A 25,360-nucleotide genomic window follows, 5' to 3' on the forward strand; every position below is an offset into this window, starting at 1 on the left:
CACCACCGACCATTAACGTACAACACTTGATCTCTTGGTTACGGGATGTGAGCCATGCTGTCTGAGAACCATAGACGCTTATCCGTTGACGTCACATATCCAATGCGATTTGGAGAACGTGATCAAAACGTTGATGGGAAGTCGAGATCCATGACAAAACCCTAATTTTCCTTAGTCGTCAAGTCAACTCGTTTGTTTTCCGATCTGCTTCCGGTGCCCCGTTTTGGCTAAGGTGAGGGCTACTCCGTTAAATCCCGAGCTAGTTTAGTACTACTATTATGGAAAGTCTAGTGTCGAAACATGATACGTCTCTGTGAATCGAGTCTGTTTGAGAGTCTTGTTTGTTTACTATTATTTTTTATTGTTAAACTGGAAATACGATAATAGAAGATTCAACGGTTGCGTGAAATGATTGATGTTAAAGACTGTTATATATATATATGGTTATATAGTAGGGACTATGTTATGAGTGCGGGGGCCAGAGAGATCTGGGCTAGCGACGCATATGAGTACGGGGGCCAGAGAAATCTGAGCTAGCGACGTATAGAGTACGGGGGCTAGAGAAATCTGAGCTAGCGACGTATAGAGTGCGGGGGCACAGAGACATCTGAGCTAGAGACGCATATGTGATGAGTACGGGGGCCCAGAGCCGTCTGAGCTAGCGACGTATATATTGTGTGGTGCGGGGTGCAGAGACGTTTTCATATCGACGCATATTGGTGGAGTGCGGGGGTCCAGAGATGTATGGGCTAGCGACGCATATTATATTATCGCATATCCATATGAGGAGAATGCGGGGTATGTGGACTAGCTATGTACCATCAGCGCATTGTTTGTTTTGTGTGATGCGCTAGGCATCTTGTTTGTTCATGCTAGAGCTATGCCTACATAGTCGTAGTGCTATGTACTGAGTCAGTGGTTTGTGGTTTAGCATCCCATACCTCACTGGGTGACTCCCCTGTTGCTCATCCCTCTTTCTTCCCATTGCAAGTGAGCTTGCCGGGTAGTTGGATATCTGGACGGTTTGGTGTATGGGGATAATTGTATTTTATTTTGGTTTTAATTAACTTTTCGATTTAATGTATTTGGTTTTTAAATTACGAACTCGTTTTATTTGGAAATTATTTGATTAAAAGGTTTGACAATTTTTTCGGTTTTATAAATCGGTTTAATTTGGTATATTTCGGTTAGTAGCACGCCGTTCTCGAGGGAGGAGGAGACAGGTGTTACAATTTGGTATTAGAGCGGGGTTCTGTCCCGGCTCCAACCCGGGACGGCGATTTATGGGACTCGGATTTCAACGATTTTCAATGTTTCGGAATTGGGGGTTTAAAAAAAAAATTTGACACCAAGAAGTCCAGTATTATTCTGTTAGTTCTTAGGGTTTCTGATTTCTTTTTCTTTGCAGGAGAAGACCAAGTTTATGTTCGCTTCATTTGTTTCCCATCTCGTGTTCTTCTTCCTTTGTAGTCGTTGAAATTCTTTCCCAGTTCTCTCTAAGAATTCGGAACGAATTCCGGTTAAGTGGGGAAGAATTGTAACGACCCGGTTCTCATTACCGAATCTGGTTTGTTTTTTCTTCTTCTTTAATTAAATTAGACCAAATCCAATTTATTCTCTTTTGGTTTAGTCAAACCGTGTTTACACATATATAAAGTATGTGTATCTCCTTGACTCTAACCTAGCCGCAAAAAGAACCATCGACGATATCCTTCTCTTCCTTAGCTCTCATGTATACTTTCTCTCCATCTATCCATGTCAGCCACTGTCACCTGTATGTCATCACCACCAGAGATGTAGTCATGTTTCCCGAAATTTCATAGTGCCATTAGACGTGAAGATGAGTCAATTGTAACCGGAGCCGTCGTATTGTGTCACCGCCACCACCGACCATTAACGTACAACACTTGATCTCTTGATTACGGGATGTGAGCCATGCTGTCTAAGAACCATAGAAGCTTATCCGTTGACGTCACATATCCAATGCGATTTGGAGAACGTGATCAAAAAGTTGATGGGAAGTCGAGATCCATGACAAAACCCTAATTTTCCTTACTCGTCAAGTCAACTCGTTTGTTTTCCGATCTGCTTCTGGTGATCCGTTTTGGCTAAGGTGAGGGCTAGTCTGTTAAATCCCGAGCTAGTTTAGTACTACTATTATGGAAAGTCTAGTTTCAAAACATTATCCGTCTTTGTGAATCGAGTCTGTTTGAGAGTCTTGTTTGTTTATTATTATTTTTTATTGTTAAACAGAAAATAGGATAATAGAGGATTCAACGGTTGTGTGAAATGATTGATGTTAAAGAATGTTATATATATATAGTTATATAGTAGGGACTATGTGATGAGTGCGGGGGCCCAGAGAGATCTAGGATAGCGACGCATATGTGTACGGGGGCTAGAGAAATCTGAGCTAGCGACGTATAGAGTACGGGGGCCAGAGAAATCTGAGCTAGCGACGTATAGAGTGAGGGGGCACAGAGACATCTGAGCTAGCGACGCATATGTGATGAGTACGGGGGCCCAGAGACGTCTGAGCTAGCGACATATATATTGTGTGGTTTGGGGTGCATAGACGTTTGCATATCGACGCATATTGGTGGAGTGCGGGGGTCCAGAGATGTCTGGGCTAGCGACACATATTATATTATCGTATATCCGTATGAGGAGAATGCGGCGTATGTGCACTAGCTATGTACCATCAGCGCGTTGTTTGTTTTGTTTGATGCGCTAGACATCTTGTTTGTTCATGCTAGAGCTATGCCTATATAGTCATAGTGCTATGTACTGAGTCAGTGGTTTGCGGTTTAGCATCTCATACCTCACTGGGTGATTTCCCTGTTGATCATCCCTCTTTCTTTCCATTGCAGGTGAGCTTGCCGAGTAGTTGGATATCTGGATGGTTTGGTGTATGGGGATAATTGTATTTTATTTCGGTTTTAATTAACTTTTCGATTTAATGTATTTGGTTTTTAAATTATGAACTCGTTTTATTTGGAAATTATTTGATTAAAAGGTTTGACATTTTATTCGGTTTTATAAATCGGTTTAATTTGGCATATTCTGGTTAGTAGCACGCCGTTCTCGAGAGAAGAGAAGACGGGTGTTACAAATAATGCCATTGATCTTTTTCCCGCCTTTACGGCCAGGAGGATGAGAGAAAATAATGATGGTGGCAGCTCCTCCCATGCTTGACAATAGAAAGTTAAGAAAAGAAGAAAAGAAGAAAAACGTTGAGGTAGAAGAAAATGAAATTTGTCTATCCTTGGAAAAAAGTTAAAAAAAGAAATTTAAAAGATTTAAAAGATTTTTAGAATATTCGGTAACCTTTTTACCTCAGATATTAATTACAAATTTGGAAGAAATCAAATTCTATCTTACTTAGAAAATAGAGGACGGCGATGTTCTACACTACCTGTAGTAGATGAATGAGAATATGATAGAATGTAGATTCTGAAAAATTATACATATGGTTAATGTTTAGATGATCTAATCTACAATATTGTAGAATATAGAAGAACACGTAGATCGAGTACTATGCGGTAGTAGATGGATTAATATTCGCTATATTACTTATTCTAAATCTGGTAGATTATTGTGTGTTTTAGTGGATTCCCAATTTTAGACTGTCCTAGATGGTTATGGTAGATTAGGTTTATTGACATTTTTTCCTAAGTGCACATGCATATTGATATCATGTATTTTTTTTCTTATTTTTTTGGCTTCTCAATATATATATATTTTTTTTATAATCCAGGTAATCCGGACATCCCCGGAGGAAACTCGACTAGCACTTAAGTACACCTCCGCAGAAGGCATTTTGGAGGGCCGCTTTTTTCACTTTAATTTAATCGACGGTGGCCAGCGGGATTCGAACCCAGATCCGTATTAGAGCCAAAGCTCTCTCAAAACCACTGGACCGTCTTCAATATATTGATATGCATTTCTATAAAATGTAAGGGTATGCAATATCCAAAAGTGAAAAGGTTAGTTTTGTTGTAAAGGCATAATAGCTGAGATTAGTTGTTCATTTTTAGCAAATTTCTCTTTTTATTTGACTTTCATGGCATGTGTAAATTTTCCTTAAAAGGTGTTATTGGTTTATATATTTTGATGGATTTAGAAATTCATGTATTATTTATAAATTTAAGTAAAATATGCAGATTTTAAATTTTTTGGATTAGTATTTACAAGCCTGGAGGATTTCTCTCGGATTTGAATCTTTGTATTTTTAACAAAAAAATTCAAAAAAATCTATTATAAAATCAAATTTATTAGTAAATCTGTACGATTAAAACACTTGATTTGATATAGAATTTATGAATCATTAAACCAATAACACATGATTTTAATACAGATTTGAAAATCATAGAACCAATAACACTAAATTTAATTTAGATTTTCAAATCCATTAAAATATAACAACCAATAACCCCCACTAAGTCTCTCTAGTGACAACTCACTGATAAGATATTCATATGCGGCTGAAGATATATGTCATATCTCAATTTTGTCATTTCACAAACATTAATACGAATATCGGAGCTTCCAGCAACTCAAAGTATCCAAAGATTTCAAAACCCACCAGCAACGTAGTAAGTCCACCCAGGATTAGCCTATATCACCAATCGCGAGTTAAGGTGTAATGTACTAGCACTGATATAGTGTGCTTTCTTTATGTAAAAAGAAACATTAGCTTAATACATCGTTAGAATAAACACTTAACAACATGTATTTAATTGATTACCGAACTTAACTAACAATATATACTAGGTGTTTGCCCGCAATTTTGCGTGTAGTTATATTATATAAAGAAATATATATTATATTTACACTGTTATAATTTTTGAATAATAATTAGAAATTTAAAATTTTAATTTTTTAATTTCAAATATTTGGATAATAAAAAATTTCAGTATATATTTTTAGAAGATATGTGAGCAAAATAGTTCAAAAACATAAACCTTAGGTAACCAGAATTTGGAAAAAGTTTAGTGATTTTAGAAGTTGGCAGATTTTTAAAAGTTTAGTAGATTTAACAAATGTTTTCTAAATTTCTATCAAATATTTTGTATTGATTTTTATAGATTGTTATTGATTATTAAGTATTTGCACAATGTATGTTTTCAAAATGTTTCTCCTTCTAATGTAATATACAAAATATTGTAGAAATTTTCAACAATGAATCTCGATGAGACACTAGTGTATTATTGTTTGGTGTGTTCACATAGGCAAATGCATTTTATAGTATTGGTTCTTTGTGTTATGGTTTGTTCTTTGCTTTGTTACGAAAATAGTCATTTTTATCTTCATACTACGTGACAGATTTTTATCAGTCTTATTTTCATTGACATTTTTTTTTGAGGCATCACTCTTACAAACGAAAGATTATGTTTGAACACACCAAATACGAAACTAACCGACAAAGAGAACTTCTGAAAATCACAGGTCAAACAAGAAAAATATATCATACGGTATGTGAATGTTTTTATTACTACTCATATTTCAGAAATCTTTTGAGTAGACATGATATTTTCAAAGTCTAGACTTATGAGTAAAAATATATAGAATTTAGCTCTCAATAACCATAGAATTTAATAGAATAGCAAAATCAATAAAAACTAAACTTTTTGAATAACAAAAGATTTGAATGAAATTTAAAAGTCTTTAAACCAATAACAATGAATTTTGGAAAGATTTAAAAATTAATAAACTAATAACAATAGATTCTTTAAATTTTATAATTCCTTAAGAATTCTTAAACCAATACCCCCCTCCTAGTCATTAAAAATCTCTCTCTTACAGAAAGAATATTATAATTAATTCAGATAATTGGTTGTAGAATTACTTTATATTTTAGTTTAACACATGAAAAACCAAAAATACTCTAGCTCTCTCAAAAAAAAGTGTGTGTTTTTTTTTGTAACTCCAATATGACCAATACAATGATCGGAGGCTTTTATCATCAATGATCTTTTGTAAACGGTTTTATGTGGGCTTTAAAAACATAAAAGTTATAATAATTTCTTACCTACAAATATAATTCTCTTATATAATAATATATAACCATTAAATTTGTTTCTATAAAAAAATGCTAAAGTATTTTATTTAAGTATATATAACTAATTGATAAAAATAAAGAAATTGATAAAACATATATATTCTTTCTCTAATTCTACAATTAGTTACCATAAATCATTATTTGTAATATCATTTATGTTATTTGGTAATTTGTATTAATTAGTTGTAGAGTTACTTTTTAATTTTAGATCTGATTAAAATAATAATTAATAAATGTTAACAATCAATCAAATTTTAACTATTTTTTAAAACTTAACCTATTAAAGAATAAAGACACATAATCAAAAGTCAATTAAGTTATTTCTCAATAAATATACAGTAGGATTTATCTCTTTAAAACTAAAGATAAATTTGGTTAAGGTAAACATAAAAACATGTATTAGGAAAATGATAGTTTAAACAATTTTTTCTCATAATTTGTTCCAAATCACACTTTTTTACTCATTGTTTTAATTTAGTGTTTAACATAAAATTCAAATGGGTTAAGCAAACAAATTCTTCCTTAAATTATCTCTGATTATCACACTCTTTTATCAAACACAAACTCATTCAACCAAATGTTTTTAATTAAAACTAATCATAATTTACATATCTTTTACAGCTATTTTTTTAATTTATTTTAAATTAAATTAAAACACACCTATATTAATTAAATCTGATTAACTAATAAGAAAAAATAATATTTCAAATTTTAAATAACCAAATGTCATTATTTTAGGCATATATACTTAATATTAATGTGATATCCAATATTATATGAAATAAAATGTTTTTATTTGTATAAATTTTGTTAAAATTTTATTATTTTGAATTTTAAAATTTTACTATAGCGTAAAAAATACATCTCATTAATTTTTAAATAATTTTTTCTTACTTTTAGTTTACATTATATTTTTCATCTTTAACTTTAACAATTGTACAGATGGTCATTTTTATTGAACTTTCTTACTAAATTTATCTTAACATTTTAAAAACACATAAAACTAATTGGTTCACATTTATAGTAGCACAAAAAAATACATGTACCTCGACAAACAAATAAAAATTAAATACATAAGAATACAAAAATACCAAGAACACAACAAACATATTTTATTATTCTTTTCTCTTGTTATTTTATTTATGTCTGCTTTTTCCTATTAAAAATAACCATACTAATTTTATTATAATTCAAGCTATATGAATTAGATTATAGAGTATTAACTATAAAAAAATCCTGTGAAAAATACTATGATTAATATAATTAAATGACTTACCATATAATAAATTAAATGAATTACCAAATAATATAATTGTAAATGATTTACCATATAATAATGTTAATTCATCTGTTTATATTAATAGATGAATTAAATAAAATTTTTCTTGATTGATATACGTTTAAATAACTTACCATATAATTTTTAAGTTTTAAAATATAAAAATATTTTAATCATTTCTAAAAGTGATAACGCATATATGATATCACATTGTCATTGGAAAATGATTGTAATTTTTAGAATAATATATTTGATTGTTTGCATTCATTTAACACATTTTATACTATATATTTAGTGAATGAGTGAATTTAATTAATATTATTAAGTTTAGATTAATTAGTTTTCTAAAATATAAACATAATAAAAACCGTTTTTATAATTGTTTCTATAGTATCATATGTATTTATATGTATCTTATCAATTTATATAATTTAATCTAGATATTTAATTATTTCTATAAACAAAATTATGTTAATTCATCTATATTTAAGATGCTTAATTGTATGTTTGGAAACATAGATTAGATTAGGTAATTCTATGAATAGTTTTTTAAAAAAAAACTTTAAATAAATGAAAAATAAAGAACCATCAACCAATCAAATTATAACAATTAATTGGAGAGTTCTTCTATGAACGACACGTCAGCATAAATCAGTAAAGTGGCTTCTCAATTAATATATAGGGGGATGATTTAAAATATAAAAATATTTTAAACATTTCTAAAAGTGATAACGCATATATGATATCACATTGTCATTGAAAAATGATTGTAATTTTTAGAATTATATATTTAACTGTTTGCATTCATTTGACACATTTTTATACTATATATATAGTGAATGAGTGAATTTAATTAATATTATTAAGTTTACATTAATTAGTTTTCTAAAATCTATGATTTATTTTATTCACTACTAATATAAACATAATAAAAACCGTTTTTATAATTGTTTCAATAGTATCATATGTATTTATATGTATTTTATCAATTTATATAATGTAATCTACATATTTAATTATTTCTATAAACAAATTATGTTAATTCATCTATATTTAAGATGTTTAATTGTATGTTTGGAAACATAGATTAGATTAGGTAATCATATGAATAGTTTTCTTTTAAAAACTTTAATTAAATAAATAAAAAAATAAAAAACCATCAACCAATCAAATTATAACAATTAATTGGAGAGCTCTTCTATGAACGACACGACAACATAAATCAGTAAAGTGACTTCTCAGTAGGAATATTTATATGGGCTTATGTTTAAAATTACTATAAGTCAAATATGGGCCATAACAGAAAAATAAGTTTATTAGTTTTATTAACTAAAGTAATAGATACTTAAACAGTTTGTAAAAATCGTTAATCTTACAAAAAAAATTAGGGAAGTCAAATAATGTAACACTAGGATAAGATCTGCGCTTTGGGCGTATTGAGTTATACTATTAAAATATTAAACATATTGTACTGACAAATTTAAGATTTATATATGATCGAATTTTTTTTATACGTATAAAGTTTTTGATTGTTTATATAATCATCTATATGTTGGGTCGATACATTTGGATATTTTCTTTTACTAACTTATCAGTAAATAAAATTAATATATTTCTGATTTTGAAGTTACACTAATTTTCAAAATATCAGATTTTAACTTTATTTTTGACAACATAAGATGAAAAATTTAAATATGAAAAAGACAATTAAAATTTGATTAGGCTCATTAAGACAACATAAAATTTTGTAGCCCGGCTATTATTATACTTAAGGCCCAAATAAAGAAAGATGATGGTATTATTTGTTTGTAACCGATACTTTGTATAGGATGAAAGTTATGTTAACATGATATATATCATTAACTACTACGAAAGGTCATTATTAATGTTTTCCTAGACTACAAAAAACAATTAGGCAGGTGTCTAAGCTTTTTCTTAATCTTCAATATAATTTTTTTTCATAATTTAAGTTCTAAATAATTGTGTTGCAAGGAAAAATAATTGATATATAAGTTTGTTTCGTAATAACAAAACAACTTAATTTATGTATTACTCTTTATATAAATTTATGTAGGTGAGAAAGACCCGTGAACTGAACAATATTCCTTTTTTCTTTCTTTTATTAAGAAAACAATTTTGAATAGATGCATCTCTTTCCTATTAATAAAATCATGCAATACTTAAGCCATAATATATAGCAAACTTTGATTTAAATTGATGTCGAAGTAACACGGACTAAGAGTATATCTAACACTTTTTTAAAGTTATTATGTTGGATCACAATATAAATCAACCTTGAGCCATTTAAAAAAAGTCTCATTTAATGAGATCGTCGAGTATTAATTTAAATGAGATCGTCGAATATTAAGTTTATCATATCATATACATTTATGTTTGGGTTAATATAAGTTTTCCTAACAATTGAATTTTGGACTTTAATTCATTCTTATGATGTCACGTAAGCCAAATTGATATCTTAATTAAGTGATACATAAGCAAGATTCTTTTTAATTAATACAAAGTTAAGGTTACAATTTTTAAAAGTTTATCTATTAATATATAAGAGATTATTTCCAACTTACCGTCTTCTTCTACTCACGATCACTTTCAAGAACTAAAGAGTTCTTATTGACAAAGCTTTCCATTTCACCTTTCCTCGCAAATCATTATAATTAAGGTAATATTATTTTTCTTCTTTCCAATTACTTTGTTATTTACTTGATTAATTTTCATCTGTTTTGCCAAATCGTGAATAACAATCATAAATGTATATGTTGATAGAAAGATTTCATCGAACAAAAGACACCAACCAAGTGGATCAAAATATAGACAAAAGAAGACAAAAAATGAAGAAGCAAAAATTCAAGAAAATGGTTTATTGAGGTATTTTAAAATCTAAAACTCTTGATAGTAGCTTTGACGAAAATAATGATGAACAACATGCTACTTTCGAAGAAGATGAGTAGATAAATATATATATATATGAGTATCATGGAGAAGATCCAGAAAATATGAATGTTGTGAACGAGGGAGAATTGAATGTAAAAGATGATGGGAATAAGAAAGAAAGTCAAAAGAATGATAATCTAGAGGGGTCTTGTAGATATGTATGATCCTGGAAATTGGGATAACATAAATAGAGGGTGAAATGAGTAGAGAGATTTTGTGGTTTTACAAGTTCCGACAAAAAGATTGTCAATGGATTATAACTTTCCCAAGGATGATTTTAAGAGGTACATTTCTAACAATTGTATTATACAGACAATTCGGTGATCGAAAAAAACAAGACTGGTGTTGGTTAATTTATTCAAAGAAAGTAAACAAGATGTTATACTTTTGCTGCAAATTATTCAATGAAAGTGACAATAGCCAACTGGTATTTATCGGGTTCAGCGATTGGAGAAATGTTTTGAAAAGGCTTAAAGAACATGAAGCTGGCCGTGACCAAATTTTGTGTATGAAGCAATGGGCAGAACTATATCTCAGGCTGCAAAAGAATTAGACAGTTTATAAATATGCTCAAGATGAAATCAATAAAGAGAAAATCCATTGGAGACAAGTGCTGCTTAGGAAACTTTATGTAGCGAAAACTCTAACTAAGCAAAATTTAACTTTTCAAGGAAGGAACGAAAAGATTGGAGAAGGAGGTTGTGGGAAATTTTTAAGCTTTATCGAGATGGTTGCTGATTTTGGTCTTGTGATAAGGTGAATCGCGGTCTCATTATCTTTGTAACAGAATTCAGAATGAGTTAATAGCCTTGTTAGGTAATGATATCAAATGTATGATTGTCAAGAAAGTTCAAAGTGTAAAGTTTTTCTCTATTATTTTTGATTGCACTCCAGATATTAGTCATCATGAACAAATAACTGTTATCATACATTATGTAGATGTATCAACAATTTCAGTTAAGGTTGGATTTTTTTTTAAACATTCCTGAAAGTTAATTTTATATTTGGAAAACGACTTTTTCGTGAGCTGCAAGATGTGTTGGTTGCTTTGATTTGCAAATTGATGATGTGAGTGGGCAAGGTTATGATAATGGCTTTAATATGAAGGAGAAGCATAAAGGAGTTAACAAGAGATTTTTTGAAATTAATTGATAACATTTTATAAACCATGTAGCTGTCATTGTTTGAATCTTGGACTATGTGATATGGCAACCACTTTTTGGAAGGTGATCTCGTTTTCTGGGACTATCTAGTGTACTTATAACTTCTTTTCAGTTCAAATAAGTAATGTAAAATATTTGAAGATCATGTAGATGGCCTTACACTTAAGTCTTGGGAAAGCCATGTTGAAAGTATTAAGGCAATATGATTTCAAGATCCTAAAATCAAGGTAACTTTAGTTTACATTGCTAAAAATGATCCACTTAAGCGCAAAGCTGAATGTCTTGCAACAAGTGAAATGTATGGAATTGTGTTATAAAAGTAATGGAAAAGTTTATCTTTATTCATAACATAGAGGTTCCTTATATAGGAGATTACACCATCATAGATAAATGGAAAGATTACAAATCATAATCTCTTGGTTATGAGCCATCCAAAATCTGGTTCATAACACTCCCCCTTGGATGCCATAACCATTGAGAGCTTGTAATGTGCTTTAATGTTGCCTCATTAAAACCATACCAGGAAAATCCAATTGGGACAAAACCATGGTGAATGAAAAAGAGTACAACACACATTACTCCCCCTGATTTGGATATTACTGAAGGTCCTTTGGATCTCCCCAATTTTCTGCAATCCGTGGGTGATGAAGATCTTGGGCAGAATATGCTTCGTCCTCAAACATGATAGTTGGTTCTTCTTTACCATCGGCCATGCAATAATCTGATCGAACATATTGAGTCATCGACCTCAAATACACACACACGAAATCTTGGATGATGTTGATGTGATATGCGTGTACCACCATGTGTAAAACATAACATGTCTGAAAACAAATCAACAAAACAAAATAACCCCTCTTTGGGCTGGTTAGTATAAAATAAACCAAAATCAAAGGCTTCTTCATCGTCCTTCTTATGGACCAATCAGATCAGTGTCTAAAACAAGACTTATGCATCGTCCATCTCAGGACTAAATGGACTTCTTTATCGTCCACCTTTGGACTGAATGAATCAGTATCCAAAACAAGTGATCTCACGCCCATGTACTAGATAATGGGTGAGACTGGTCCATATTAAATCTCTTGAGTACCATTTTCTGTATATAGTATTCGATGCACAAGGATTTCATTGTTAATGTACTCAAGCTGTAATCCTAAACAAAACTTTGTTTTCCAAGATCTTTCATCTCAAACTCTTTCTTGAGATATTCAACTGTTTGGGAAATTGTATCCAGAGGTTCCTAGGATATTCAGATCATATACTTTGATGATTATCAATATTGTTCTCGAGAACTTGATGTTCTTTCAGCTCAATACCCTCTAGTACTTTCATTATCCAGTGGACCATATAAATATGCAGTTACTACATCAATTTGCTGCAAGTCTAATTTTTTCTCTTATATAGCCAGACTTATGAGAAATTTAAAAGTAGTTGCATCCACCACATGGGAGTATATCTCCTCATAATCTATTACTCGTCTTTGTGAGAATCTTTGTGCAACATCAACTTTATATCTCACGATTTTTATTCCTCACAAGACCCATTTATATCCACTGGTTTTAACATCATATGGCGTCTTAATCATATGGTCAAATACGCCTTTCTTATTTAAACTATTTAACCCCACGTTTTCATTCAATCCAATCTGTTCTACGAGTGTGCACTCTTATATTGACGTGGGTTCATGATCCTCGCTTATATTCATAAATTCAAGTGCTACCTTGTATGCAAATAAATCATCTTATGTCGACATTTCTTATTGGTTCCATTATGTTCCAGATGTGATATAATTGATTGAGATTCATTATTATCAGGACCTTTAATACTTTGCAGCTTGGCGTCCCAAGCTACATTGTTTGGTACCTGTACCTTAGAGCCGGCCGGCCTTATCTCCATGTCTAGGATGGTTTCCTTAGTAACCTCGGATTAGGATTTTGATTATCATTCTCTGCACCTTTCTTTTGTTTCCGAGGATTCTTATCTTTTGGAACCTATTTGGTCTACCACGTTTCATACGCTGTCTAGACTCTGTAGCAACTTGACTATGTCTCTTCTTGGACATCAAATTCGTTGGTGCTTTACAAGCTGATTTATATATGACTTAGTCATTTTTTTCGGGTCAGCAAATATGTCTGACATTTGATTAGCTAGCTTTGTAAATGTATAATCTTTGGACGTCTATTTCACATTCTTTAGTCCGAAGATCTTGCCAAGACATTGATGGTTGATTCCATTCTATTTCTTTTACCATTCTTTTACCAGTTTTATTATTTTTCTCCTCCTGGTCTTAAAATAATCTGTGTACCTGGCCTCAAATATAATCACCCATAGTTGGCTCAAAGTACTTTATTATTGTACGAGAATCATATCCAACATATATCCCCATCCTCCTTTTGAGGTCCCATCTTAGTTCTCTGTGGTGGAGCAATTAGTACATAGACAACACATCCAAATGTCTTATGATGGGGTATGTCTGGCTCTTGACCCGTTAATAATTGTGATAGGGGATATCTATGCTCACTAAATGGCCTGATGCGTATTAACTTAGGTGCATGTAAATTTTGTGTGGCCCAAGCTGTGAATGAGAGTTTTTGACCTCATAAGTTATGGTATATCAATCAACTATTTGCGTTTTAAAAGATTTCGGCCAAGCCGTTCTTGGTATGGACATGTATCACAGAATTGTCCACACTTACCCCCATGGACATACCATAATCATTTAAACGCTTGGGACATGTATTCACCAGTATTATCTAGACATATAGTATTTATTTATGAAAAAGGGGCTCGTAGCCGTTTTACTGGTGATGGCCTAATGAGTTTCCCTTGTGTACATGCTACACACGTGAGATTCTTTGGGATAACTCTTCTTATCTTTTAATGTGTGCCTTTTGAATATCAATTTTTGCATCATGTTTGGACCAGGATGGCCAATCCGGTCGTGCCATAAAGTGTATATTTTCGCAGGCTTTTACCCTCTATCATACTGATTTACGCATAGTCTAGGTCAGTAGAGAATAGAGGTATAGTCTTTAGGACTTATTATGGCCTTGGGCGATTTTGTACATATATCTGAAGGAACTCGTTGTTTCCTTCGCCCATTGTTTCAATATGAAAACCATTCATTCTTATATCTTTAAAACTCAATAGGCTGCTCTTGCTCTTAGAGCTTGGTGAATATAAGGCATCACTGATTTCTAGATGCATACCCTTAGGCAATAATATATTAGCCTAGCCATAGTCTTCTTTCAGACTGACGATACCTGCTTTAGTACTTATATTGGCGTTTTTCAGTGTACTCATATAGAAAAATCATTCATTCATTTAATCTAAGCAGACAATGTAATAGAAATAAATTCAAGGAGATGAAAATCATAGAAAGCATACAAGCAAAGCAATCACACAAGTTTGATGTCGAAATCAGATTATCAACTTGATTCTTTTAGGCAATCATAAGTTTAATATTCCGTAGGATCATCTCTTTCATGATCAAAAATCATCTTTACCATCTTTATATACCAAGTGGGCTTCAAGATTCTTCCCTTTCAGACTCTCTTGATAGAGGTCACAAAGATGTTTGGGAGTCCTTTATATCTTAGCCCAATGATTCCCCATTCCACATCTATGGCACACTGATTTGGTCGAGCTTTGTGGTTTAAAGGATATACCATGGCCACTGCCTTGACCATGGTTCAAATTGGGTTGATATCCACGGCCTCTGCCATAGTGATTCCCACGGCCAAATGTGTTATAGTGGCCATGGCCACGTCCTTTCTACCCTCCACGGCCATAGCCGTGTGGTCTATCATCCTGGACGTGGTTAGATTCTTTAGATTCTTTCTTTTCCTTTGCGGCCTTATTGGCTTCAGGTAATGGGGTTGATCCAGGAGGTTTCAATTCATTTTTTCTCATCAGTATTGGAAGCTTAGCTAACAATAGACTCATTCACGGACTTGTAGTCCTGGATTATGAGATTCCTCCATAGCTTTTGGTAATAACACATTTCTTTGGTGATCATATCTCGATTTGAATTTTGTCCAAAGGTCTAGAGGATTCTCAATTGTCAAATACTGATCTTTGAGACTCTCAATAAGATGGTGGTGAATAATTAATATTGCCTTGTATCAATCTTTCTCATTTGCATTATTGCCTTCTATGATACATTCGCCAAGTCTTTTTGACTTTAGGATAATCTTTGTATCCAATGTCCACTGTAAATAATTATCTCCAGAGAGATTTAGGGCAGTAAAATCCAGGTTGATTTTCGACATCTCAAATCATATATCACTCAATATTTAGGTATAAGTTTCATGCGGCCTTACTCTTAAAAACAATCAATTCGGATTTCAATCTTGTGAGGACAATGAAACTATCAATCTTAAAGGCATTTAATCAATCAGTCAATTTCTAGCAAGTCTCAGCAATACTATTTCTATGTGCTCATAATATTATGGTTTATCAAGACTTGCAAAAACAGATTCAATTAATTATGCAATTAGGGTTTAACAATCAATGAATTTTAGTAAGACTAGTAAAAAGATTTATTAATCACTCAATCAGCTTCAAGGCTGATTTTAGCAATACTAGAATATGGATTTCAAGCATCAATTTCAATGAATCAGTTTCAAGACTGATTGGTATTTGGCATAAACCATGTGTAATAATTTATCTAGTATCCGAATTTATCAAACCTCAAAAACATATAATTAGATCAATCAATTTAATCGAACTTAGCATAAAATCTTAAACCTTAAGACATTAGATTTTATCATGAATCAATCAACCTAGCATACGGATTCTCAATTCTCAAAGACATCCAAATCAGATCAATATAACCTATCATACGGATTATTTAGGGTTTCTATTTAAAACAGATCAGATTACAAAACTATCAATCCTAGCAGATGATATTAAACCTCAAGAATCATGCAATCAGATCATTCGAATTTTAAACAAGTAAATCTCAATCAATCTATCAACCTATCGGATTATATAAGCAAAGCAAGCTAGCAACCTATCGGATTCAATCAATATTTTAACAGGCTGGTCGGTTTAAACAATTTTAAATCAGATGAACAATTAACCAAGCAAGATGAGAAAATAAATCTATCAATTTAACGGTCAAACAATTCTAGCAACATAGCATCAGATTCAATCAAATTTAAAACCTCAATGATCAAAACTGAAAACAATTTTGATTTCAAAATATTCGATTAGGGTTTTAATATGTGATTTGATAATTATAGTATACTTAATTCTGATACTTATATTATTTAGGGTTTATATATATAGGGTTAGGGTTTATCGGATTTTAACTTGTAAAAACCGATTTGGGGTTTTAATCATGTAGGAACATGATTTAGGGTTTGGGGTATCAAACTTTTAGAGCTTCGATTTACTCAATTAGGATTTTTGATCTATTACCCTATGGTTTTGATTCATAAAGATTAGAGTTTTAGGGTTTCATTCTTTATCAATCAATCCATGTTCGATTATGAGTTCTTAGGTTTTGAATTACCTTTTAACCTTAGATGATCATTGAATCGGACCACCAAAGGAGTTGAGCCGCGAGCTGGACACGAACGGGACGCAAGCTGGAATGGATTGAGTCGCTTCTATCGGGTCGCGGACATCCTTTGTTGCTTGATCAGGAACGCCTTGATCGTCGGACGCGAGCTGTCTGATGATGTCACGAACGAGGAAGAGGTCGCGTGCTGGAGCTGCTCTTGGGTCGCGAACGTCTGAGCTAGGATCAGGAACACCTTGGGCTGAAGCTGATCGGGGACGCGAGCTGGAACAGATGCTGGAACAAGAGACGCGATCGGGGTTTAGGGTTCGTCGGATCGCCGGCTAGGGTTAGGGTTTTAGGGTTTTTCGATTTGGGTATTAGCTTAGGGATTTAGAGTTTTGTGCTGATAACGTGTTACTGGTATAATCTTTTATCTGTTGTTAACATAATGAGTAAAAGTTTGCAGTCGAAAGACATGGATAGTGTTGTCGCTATTGCTCAACTTAAGGGGCTGGTTTCTTATTTTCAAAAATATAGAGAATCATGTTTTAAGAAAGCAAAATTAGAAGCTAAAGTAATTGAAGAGTCTACGGAGATTGAGGTTGTATTCCCCCAAGAAATCAAAGCGGATGATAAAAATGATAGTATGGTCAAGATCCAGAGAATGTAAAGGGAAGTGTGGTATTCATATTATCAGCTGAAGAAAATTATAGAGTTGACTTGTTCATCGAAATCATGGATCAAGCCCTATACTCACTTGGGACAAGATTTGAACAACTCCAGAAGTATGAACAAATATTTGGATTTTTGTTTGATTTTAAAAAACTGTAGTCAGTGATTATAGTTTGATGGTTTCTTGTGCCAATCTTGAATATTCTTTTAACACATGGTGATTCAGATATGGTTGATAATGATCTTTTTGTTGAACTTAAAGTTCTAAGAAAAGTTTTACCATAAGAAATTAAGAAGCCTATTGAATTACACCTTTTTGAAAAGTGTTCATGATTATTATCCAAATTTATGGATCGCTTATCGAGTACTATTGACGATTCTTGTTTCAGTTGCATCAGCTGAGAGAAGTTTTTCAAAGCTGAAACTAATGCGGACTTAATTACTTTATAAATATTTATTAATATATGTGTTATTAATTTAAAGAATATTATTATCTTTACTTTTAAATAATATTATTAGTTTTTAAAATTAGATAATCAATTATAAGCAAAACAAATAGTTTTATCCTAGGTGCATATTCCGAATATTTAAAAAATATTAAGATTAATGTATTATTATTTAGTTTCTATATTTTTTATGTATAAGCTCTAAAAAAGTATGAAAGTCAACAGTATAGTGATAAATTTATTCATTGAGAGTATTAGTTGTTATAAGTTTGAATGTGAAAAATAAGTTCGCAAATAATTGTAGAGATTTCTCTCAGTAGATTTGACTTCAATTAACTTTTCTCTTAGTAGATTTGTCCAATTGTATTTTTTTTTTTTTTGACAAACAGATTTGTCCAACTGTATTTGCACCATAATTATAACTCGATTTTATAAATTTTCGAATAAAAAACTTATGTTCCATAAAATGTCAATATAGTTAACATTTGAATTTAAATATTTGAGCTTTAACACCTATAGTTGATTTTTTTAAATCTTTTGACGTCTCATATTATGTTTTTTATCACACGATAATTTTTTTCTTTTTTAAAAAAATTCTCCTATTTAAATTTTTTGTCCATTATTTATATTTAATTAGTGCATATAATTTATTTTACTTATAAATATGAAAGGATATGGAATTTTGAGCTTTGAAGAGAATATTCAGATGAGAAAAAAATTATGAGAAATGTTATAACTTATTACTCATGTAGAAGTTTATTTGTTTTAATCTTAAGTTTGTGAATAAGGTAACCTATCATTATTATTTTTTGAATTTCACATACACATTTTCTACACATGTAAGAAGTAATTTTAACACAAAATAAAAAATTCATATACAGTTATATTACGCTCTCACATATATTATACAACATACACGTAATTTAAAAATAAGTTTTAGTAAATTTTGTTTTTTAAGGTTTAGTTTTAAAACAAAATTACGTTGAATATGTATCATATATCGTTAATCTATAATTTTTTATAATTTATGGAATATCATATGTTCATTTATCCATGATGTCTTACAAAAAAAAAGATGGAAACATAAATTATGTTCATAAATATATAGAAAAGAAATAAACGATCAAAGCAACTGATGTTCTAGATTTGCAAACTCTAACTGTAACCAATGAATTAAATAGACGGAATTAGGTGATTAACCAAAGAATTAAAATTTATCTATTAATTAGGAACAAAATCTGCAAAGTTATTTGAGTGGATCCGATTTTAATTAGGTGACTGGAAACAAAATATTGATTAAACATTTTTAAACATTAATATAGGAATGGCATGGCTTGTAATTATCAAAGTAAATTAAGGGTTAATTTAAACTTGTACTTCAGTTTTAATAGATTAGATGACTCCGAATTAACTTTGCTATTTCGCAGAGACTTATTCTTGGGTTCACCAACCAATAGGAGTGTGTTATATCATATTCGATATCTTTTAAAAAAAGAAAAAAAATATTGTTAAATTATATTATGTTTTTAAAATTAAAAGGTCAAAGAAATAAATAAAAAATAGTAGTAAATTCAAAAAAAAAAAAAATTCTTAGCATCATCAGCAAAACACTAAACCCTAAATCCTAATCTCTAAACCCTAAATCCTAAACCATTGGGTAAACTCTAAACCCTTGGATGAATCCTAAACTCTAAATCAAAATCACTAAACACTAAAACACTCAAGGGTTTAGGGTTAGGATTTAGGGTTTAGGGTTTTAGTGTTTTTTATTTAGAGTTTATGATTTTCCCAAGGGTTTAGGATTTACCCAAGGGTTTAGGGTTTACCCAAGGGTTGGTTTAAGGATTATGATTTAGGGTTTAGAGATTAGGATTTAGGATTTAGTATTTTGCTAACGACGTTAAAAATATTTTTTTAATTCTTTTTTCTGTAACTTCTATATTTTTTTCACCTTTTTATTTTAAAAAACATAATATAACTTGATAATATTTTTTTTTTTTTTTTTTGAAGATATCAAATTTGAAATGATGAAATACTATTAGTTGGTAAACCTAGAGAGAGTGAACCCAAAAATAACTCTGCGAAACGATAAACAACCTTTGACCCAGCAGGCGAGCAGGTAGCTCAACCTTACCCACCTGTATGAATGTTCATTAGAGATAGTCTCGCCTAATTATCCAAAGCTTGTCAAAGTTCTACCCTCTCTCACCAACAGTGTTACACCGAACACAAGGAGACATATGCACGCGCTCATATGCACGTGCAACGAACGCGATCACACGTGAGTTGCGAGTTCGCTGATGCTCCGCGAGTAAGACCAACACGCCATCTTCTTCTCTCAGCCATCATGCGTACACGCACAAACATTATCTATATTTCTTTCCTTTACAAAATATATTCTCCGTTTTTCATTTAAAAAAAACTTTTAACCAACATATCCAAGGTATAAAGATAAATATTGAAACGCATTTTATATTACAAAAAATAATAGATCAGAAAAGTAAGCGAATTACATATTATTATTTCTTTTGGTAAACCGGAATTACATATTTCTCTTTCTGTTTATCATATTTCTTTTCTTTTAAAATAGGTTCTCTATTTTTGTTCATTTTATAAAAACATTTTCATTTTTGTAAATATGGGATAAACATAACCAACTGGTCTTGATTTCGTGGTAAAAGAGTTTCAGCTGAAATTTCCGCCCTAAGTTCGATTTCTCTTGGCCATCCATACACGTTTTAAGTGGCAAAAAACTTAGATTTCTATGAGTTTTTTTGGTGATTAGTTCTTAGACCTATAAAACTTTTGGAATCACACCAAAATTATCAAAAAAAAAAATATGCGATAAACATAAATATTGAAATACATGTTTAATATAATGAAAAAATCAAATCATATAAGTAAGATAATTGTCTGTTTTAAGTAAGAGAATTAAATCTTTTCATTTATTATGTTTTTCTTTTTAAAAAATATTGGCCAATTTTCTTCTTTAAGAAAAAATCGAACTTTACAAATATGGGATTATGATAAATAATGAAATGCATAGTTATATATATAAAGAAAAAAAATCATGAAAATAAGAGAATTGTAAGTTTTTAGTAAGAAAGTTTTCTATGTATTTTGTTTATCAATTCTTATCTTTAAAAAATATATATATCATCCGTTTTTTCTTTTTTCAAAAAAGAAATCCCGTCTTTATAAGTAAGAGATAAATATAAATATTGAAACGCTTCTTTTGGAATAAAAAATCAAAATCCTAAAAGGAAGAGAATTGTCTCCCTTTAAGCAGGAGCAGACGTCAAGGTGTGTTGGCACCGTGTAAACCTATTTATTCCATTTTATTAAACAAAATCAATTCAGATTATCTTGGGATTCCCAACTCAATATTTGTTCCGACTCTCTCTCTCTCTCTCTCTCTCTCTCTCCCGTGAATCCTGGTTGTTTCTTACGTAAGCGTGTACGACTCTCTGCAATGGCGAAGGTTTTCGAAGCAGCGGACGCGAGCAACCTGATGACGGAGCTTCGTATGAGCTTCGACGCCGGAGTAACTCGCGGTTACGAGTGGAGAGTCTCTCAGCTTAAGAAGCTTCTCGTAATCTGCGATAACCACGAGCCTGAGATCGTCTCCGCTCTCCATGACGATCTCGGCAAACCTGAGCTCGAGTCTTCCGTTTACGAGGTCAAAAACTTTCATTCTCCCCTTTACCATGTCTTGAACAAGAGATTTCGTTCGATCAAAGTGGCCTAGCCTATGTAAATTCGATTAGGTTATTGTCTTACTTGTGGTCGGTGTCATTAATGTGATATCACCTAGGTTCGACACTTGTACAAACACTGCGTAGGTAGAGAGACTTAAATGCATCTTTTTTTTTCCTTCTTCATGTGTTATAGGGAATCAACTTGGACTGCAGGTAAACTTTATGTTTGTGACTTTTGAAAGGAACCAATACTAAAAGATTAAAGTATTGGGTCCTATTGAAAGCTACTGAGCTTACTGACCTATGTACCGTATGCAATTAATTCTATCAACCAGCCTGTATTTTTACTGAGTTTTGTACCTTAACTTTGTGTGTGTCATAGTTAAATCCAATGAACAACAACACAGAGCTCTCGAAATTTGACCTTTCTCATTTAATGTTACCATCATAAGTTGTCACTCTGTTCGGTAGCTTTCTATTCCTGTAATCTGTTCATTAATCAAAGTAATTTTATTTTTAGATTTATTATGATAGTTAATTAGTTATGCGTCGTGTGCAGGTAGCTCTATTGAGAAACTCCATCAAGTTAGCTCTTAAGCAACTAAAGAATTGGATGGCACCAGATAAGGTGTCCTTTCTAATACAGTTTATATGCAAAGTTTGTTTATAAATGTGTTAAACCCATTAATACTTACTGCTTTTTTTTTATTTCTTTCTTTCAGGCAAAGACTTCTCTAACAACGTTTCCTGCATCAGCAGAGATTGTGTCCGAGCCTCTTGGAGTTGTGCTTGTAATCTCGGCTTGGAATTATCCTTTCCGTATGTTTAAGCAGTCCATGATTGATTTGTATTCTCCTTCTGAGTTATCATCCATTAAGTTTGATTTTTGACGTAATTTTACTGTTTATTGTTTTTTCTTGCAAGTGTTGTCTATTGATCCTGTTATTGGCGCAATTTCTGCTGGGAATGCTGTCGTCTTAAAGCCATCAGAACTGGCTCCAGCTTCGTCCTCTCTGCTAGCAAAGTTACTGGAACAGTATTTAGACCCTTCTGCAGTGAGAGTTATTGAAGGTGCTGTTACTGAAACAACTCTGCTGCTGGAGCAGAAGTGGGACAAAATATTCTACACAGGTTCATATTAACTTTGGCTTAATCTGTTTCCTTTCGGATTTTTATTTTCTTAATTTGAAGATCAACATTTGTTTTTCCAACCTTTTAAGGAATTTGTCGAGTGATGATCCCACAGCTTCATGTGCTTTGTATGAAACACACTTACAGGAGACTAAAAGTTCCACTCTTGCTTGGTTAGGTAGTTCAAAAATTGGGCGTATCATCATGATGGCAGCTGCTAAGCATCTCATACCTGTTGTCCTGGAGCTAGGAGGAAAGTCTCCTGTTGTTATAGACTCAGACACCAATTTGAAAGTACTGAAACACTCCTTTTTATATTTTCATACCATGAGTTCGTCATCCAGAGGCAATTGCAGTGTGTTTTCTTTGGTTGGAGGCTAATGTGATTATTCTTTTGTCTGCTAAGATTACTGTCAAGCGGATAATTGCAGGAAAATGGGGTTGCAACAATGGACAGGCGTGCATTTCTCCAGACTACATCTTGACAACAAAAGAATATGCTCCAAAAGTGGTAAGCCTAAGAACTTAAGCTTGATCCTTGCTTCACTTTTGTATTTGATCCTTCTATTTTCTCTTCTCAAGATTGATGCAATGAAGCAAGAACTGGAGGCATTTTACGGGAAGAACCCTATGGAGTCCAAAGATATGTCACGTATTGTAAACTCTAATCACTTTGATCGCCTGTCCAAGATATTAGAGGAGAAGGAAGTTTCTGACAAAATCGTCTATGGGGGTCAAAAGAACAGAGACAACCTGTGAGTTCCTCTTTTATTATTCTCATCAGTGACATTATTTTTCCCTTAGGTTAGACTAATCTTTTTCTACATCTTTAAGGAAAATTGCTCCAACCATCTTACTCGACGTGCCATTAGATTCTCTGATCATGAGTGAAGAAATATTTGGTCCACTCCTCCCAATCCTCACGGTGATAACCATTTGCCATTCTATATTAGACTGTTTCATCGATTTGGTTTTCATGTCTGACATACACTCTTGTTCTGCTCAGCTCAACAACTTGGAAGAGTGTTTTGACGTGATTCGTTCTCGACCTAAGCCACTTGCTGCATACTTGTTTACCCAAAACCAGAAGCTGAAAGAGAGATTCGCCATGACAGTCTCAGCTGGAGGCATTGTGGTCAACGACATAGCTGTTCATGTACATACACTCGGGTCCTATCAGATCTATAAGCAGTTTATCATTATAAGTAAAACTCTATCATCATGTAAACATATTCATTTTGCAGCTTTCACTTCCTACATTACCATTCGGAGGCGTTGGTGAAAGTGGAATGGGTTCTTACCATGGTAAATTCTCATTTGATGCCTTCAGTCATAAGAAAGCTGTTCTATACAAAAGCTTTATAGGAGATGCAGCAATCAGGTATCCACCGTACTCTAGAGGAAAGCTTAGATTGTTAAAGGCACTTGTCAACAGCAATCTGGTGGAAGTATTTAAAGTCCTTTTAGGATTATCTTAAAAGGTTAAAAGACAGGACTACACGCATCCCTTTGTATCTTGCATTCTTCGTTTTTTTCAGATATGAACTTTGGTTGTTAAAAGATATATGTTTTGGTGTTGATGAATACTGAAAGTCTATAAAAAAGTGGTTTCTTCGTTTCAACTTGGTTGTCTACAAACAAAGATTGACAAGAATACAAACAAAGATTGACAAGAGTAAAAAGTCTATTTGGATCTCTTTATCTAACCATGTTGTAAATCAAGAAAAATCTTCTTGAAAAATGCTCTAATATCTGCCCTTTGATCATCTGTAAGTTGCTGCGGAAACTTGGTCCGAAATCTAACCCTCGATCTCCTCTCTTATCAGGGCCGACTCAAAAATATTTAAGCCCCTGAACAAAAAATAATAATGCTTTTAGGCAATTTTTCTTTAAATAGTAAAAAAATTAAAAATTTTAATGTAATTATTTAATCTATTTTGTATAAAAATTTGCAAAATAAATTTAGTTTTTAAAATATACAAAACCTAATGTAGTTAACATATATTTTGATACTCATCTAACCATGAGAAGTAGCTTCTGCTACCATAAACATAGAACTCTTTTGCAAATGTTAAGGGTGTCAACCAAGGGAATAGGGAGCAATAACATGTTACAGTTAACATATATTTATATATATTTTTATGTTTATTAAAAAAATTCAAACAAATTGTAATATAAAACAAAAATGATTTGACCATTGGGTCCGGAGCGATCACACTCCCCCTCCTCTTACTATCTAAACCGCCCCATCTCTTATTCTTTTTGGCATACTTTTGAAACTGAGTTTTTAGATGTCTCCGAAAATGTAGGCTGCAGTCACTACAAAAAAAAACATGGTGATTTCCGACAAAATTACCTACGAACACAAATCCGTCGGTAATTTGGTCGGTATTCTGGTAGAAAGCCTTCGATAATAGAAAATTGGAAATCCATTGGTAATCCATTGGTAATC

The 25,360-nt window shown here is 32.0% G+C and overlaps 1 protein-coding gene across 1 annotated transcript; it reads left to right on the plus strand.

The window, feature by feature from the left end:
• The first annotated feature begins 21,331 nt into the window (after nt 1–21,331).
• On the plus strand, nt 21,332–24,530 carry LOC106385764 (aldehyde dehydrogenase family 3 member H1). Its single transcript, XM_048766182.1, has 10 exons — nt 21,332–21,758; nt 22,337–22,405; nt 22,500–22,596; nt 22,702–22,908; nt 23,087–23,202; nt 23,315–23,419; nt 23,491–23,663; nt 23,743–23,833; nt 23,915–24,064; nt 24,153–24,530. The coding sequence occupies exons 1-10, from the start codon at nt 21,552–21,554 to the stop codon at nt 24,384–24,386; spliced, it is 1,449 nt and encodes a 482-aa protein (XP_048622139.1). The 5' UTR covers nt 21,332–21,551; the 3' UTR covers nt 24,387–24,530.
• Nucleotides 24,531–25,360: the final 830 nt, after the last annotated feature.

This window comes from Brassica napus, chromosome C8 (genome assembly GCF_020379485.1).
Source record: "Brassica napus cultivar Da-Ae chromosome C8, Da-Ae, whole genome shotgun sequence".
NCBI lineage: Eukaryota > Viridiplantae > Streptophyta > Magnoliopsida > Brassicales > Brassicaceae > Brassica > Brassica napus.

Excerpts from the sequence above, each read along its gene's own strand:
- LOC106385764 (XM_048766182.1), top strand. The coding sequence starts at position 21,552 with ATGGCGAAGGTTTTCGAAGCAGCGGACGCGAGCAACCTGATGACGGAG. Across the intron at positions 21,759-22,336 it reads TCGAGTCTTCCGTTTACGAG|GTAGCTCTATTGAGAAACTC; the intron begins GTCAAAAACTTT and ends CGTCGTGTGCAG. Across the intron at positions 23,834-23,914 it reads CACTCCTCCCAATCCTCACG|CTCAACAACTTGGAAGAGTG; the intron begins GTGATAACCATT and ends TGTTCTGCTCAG.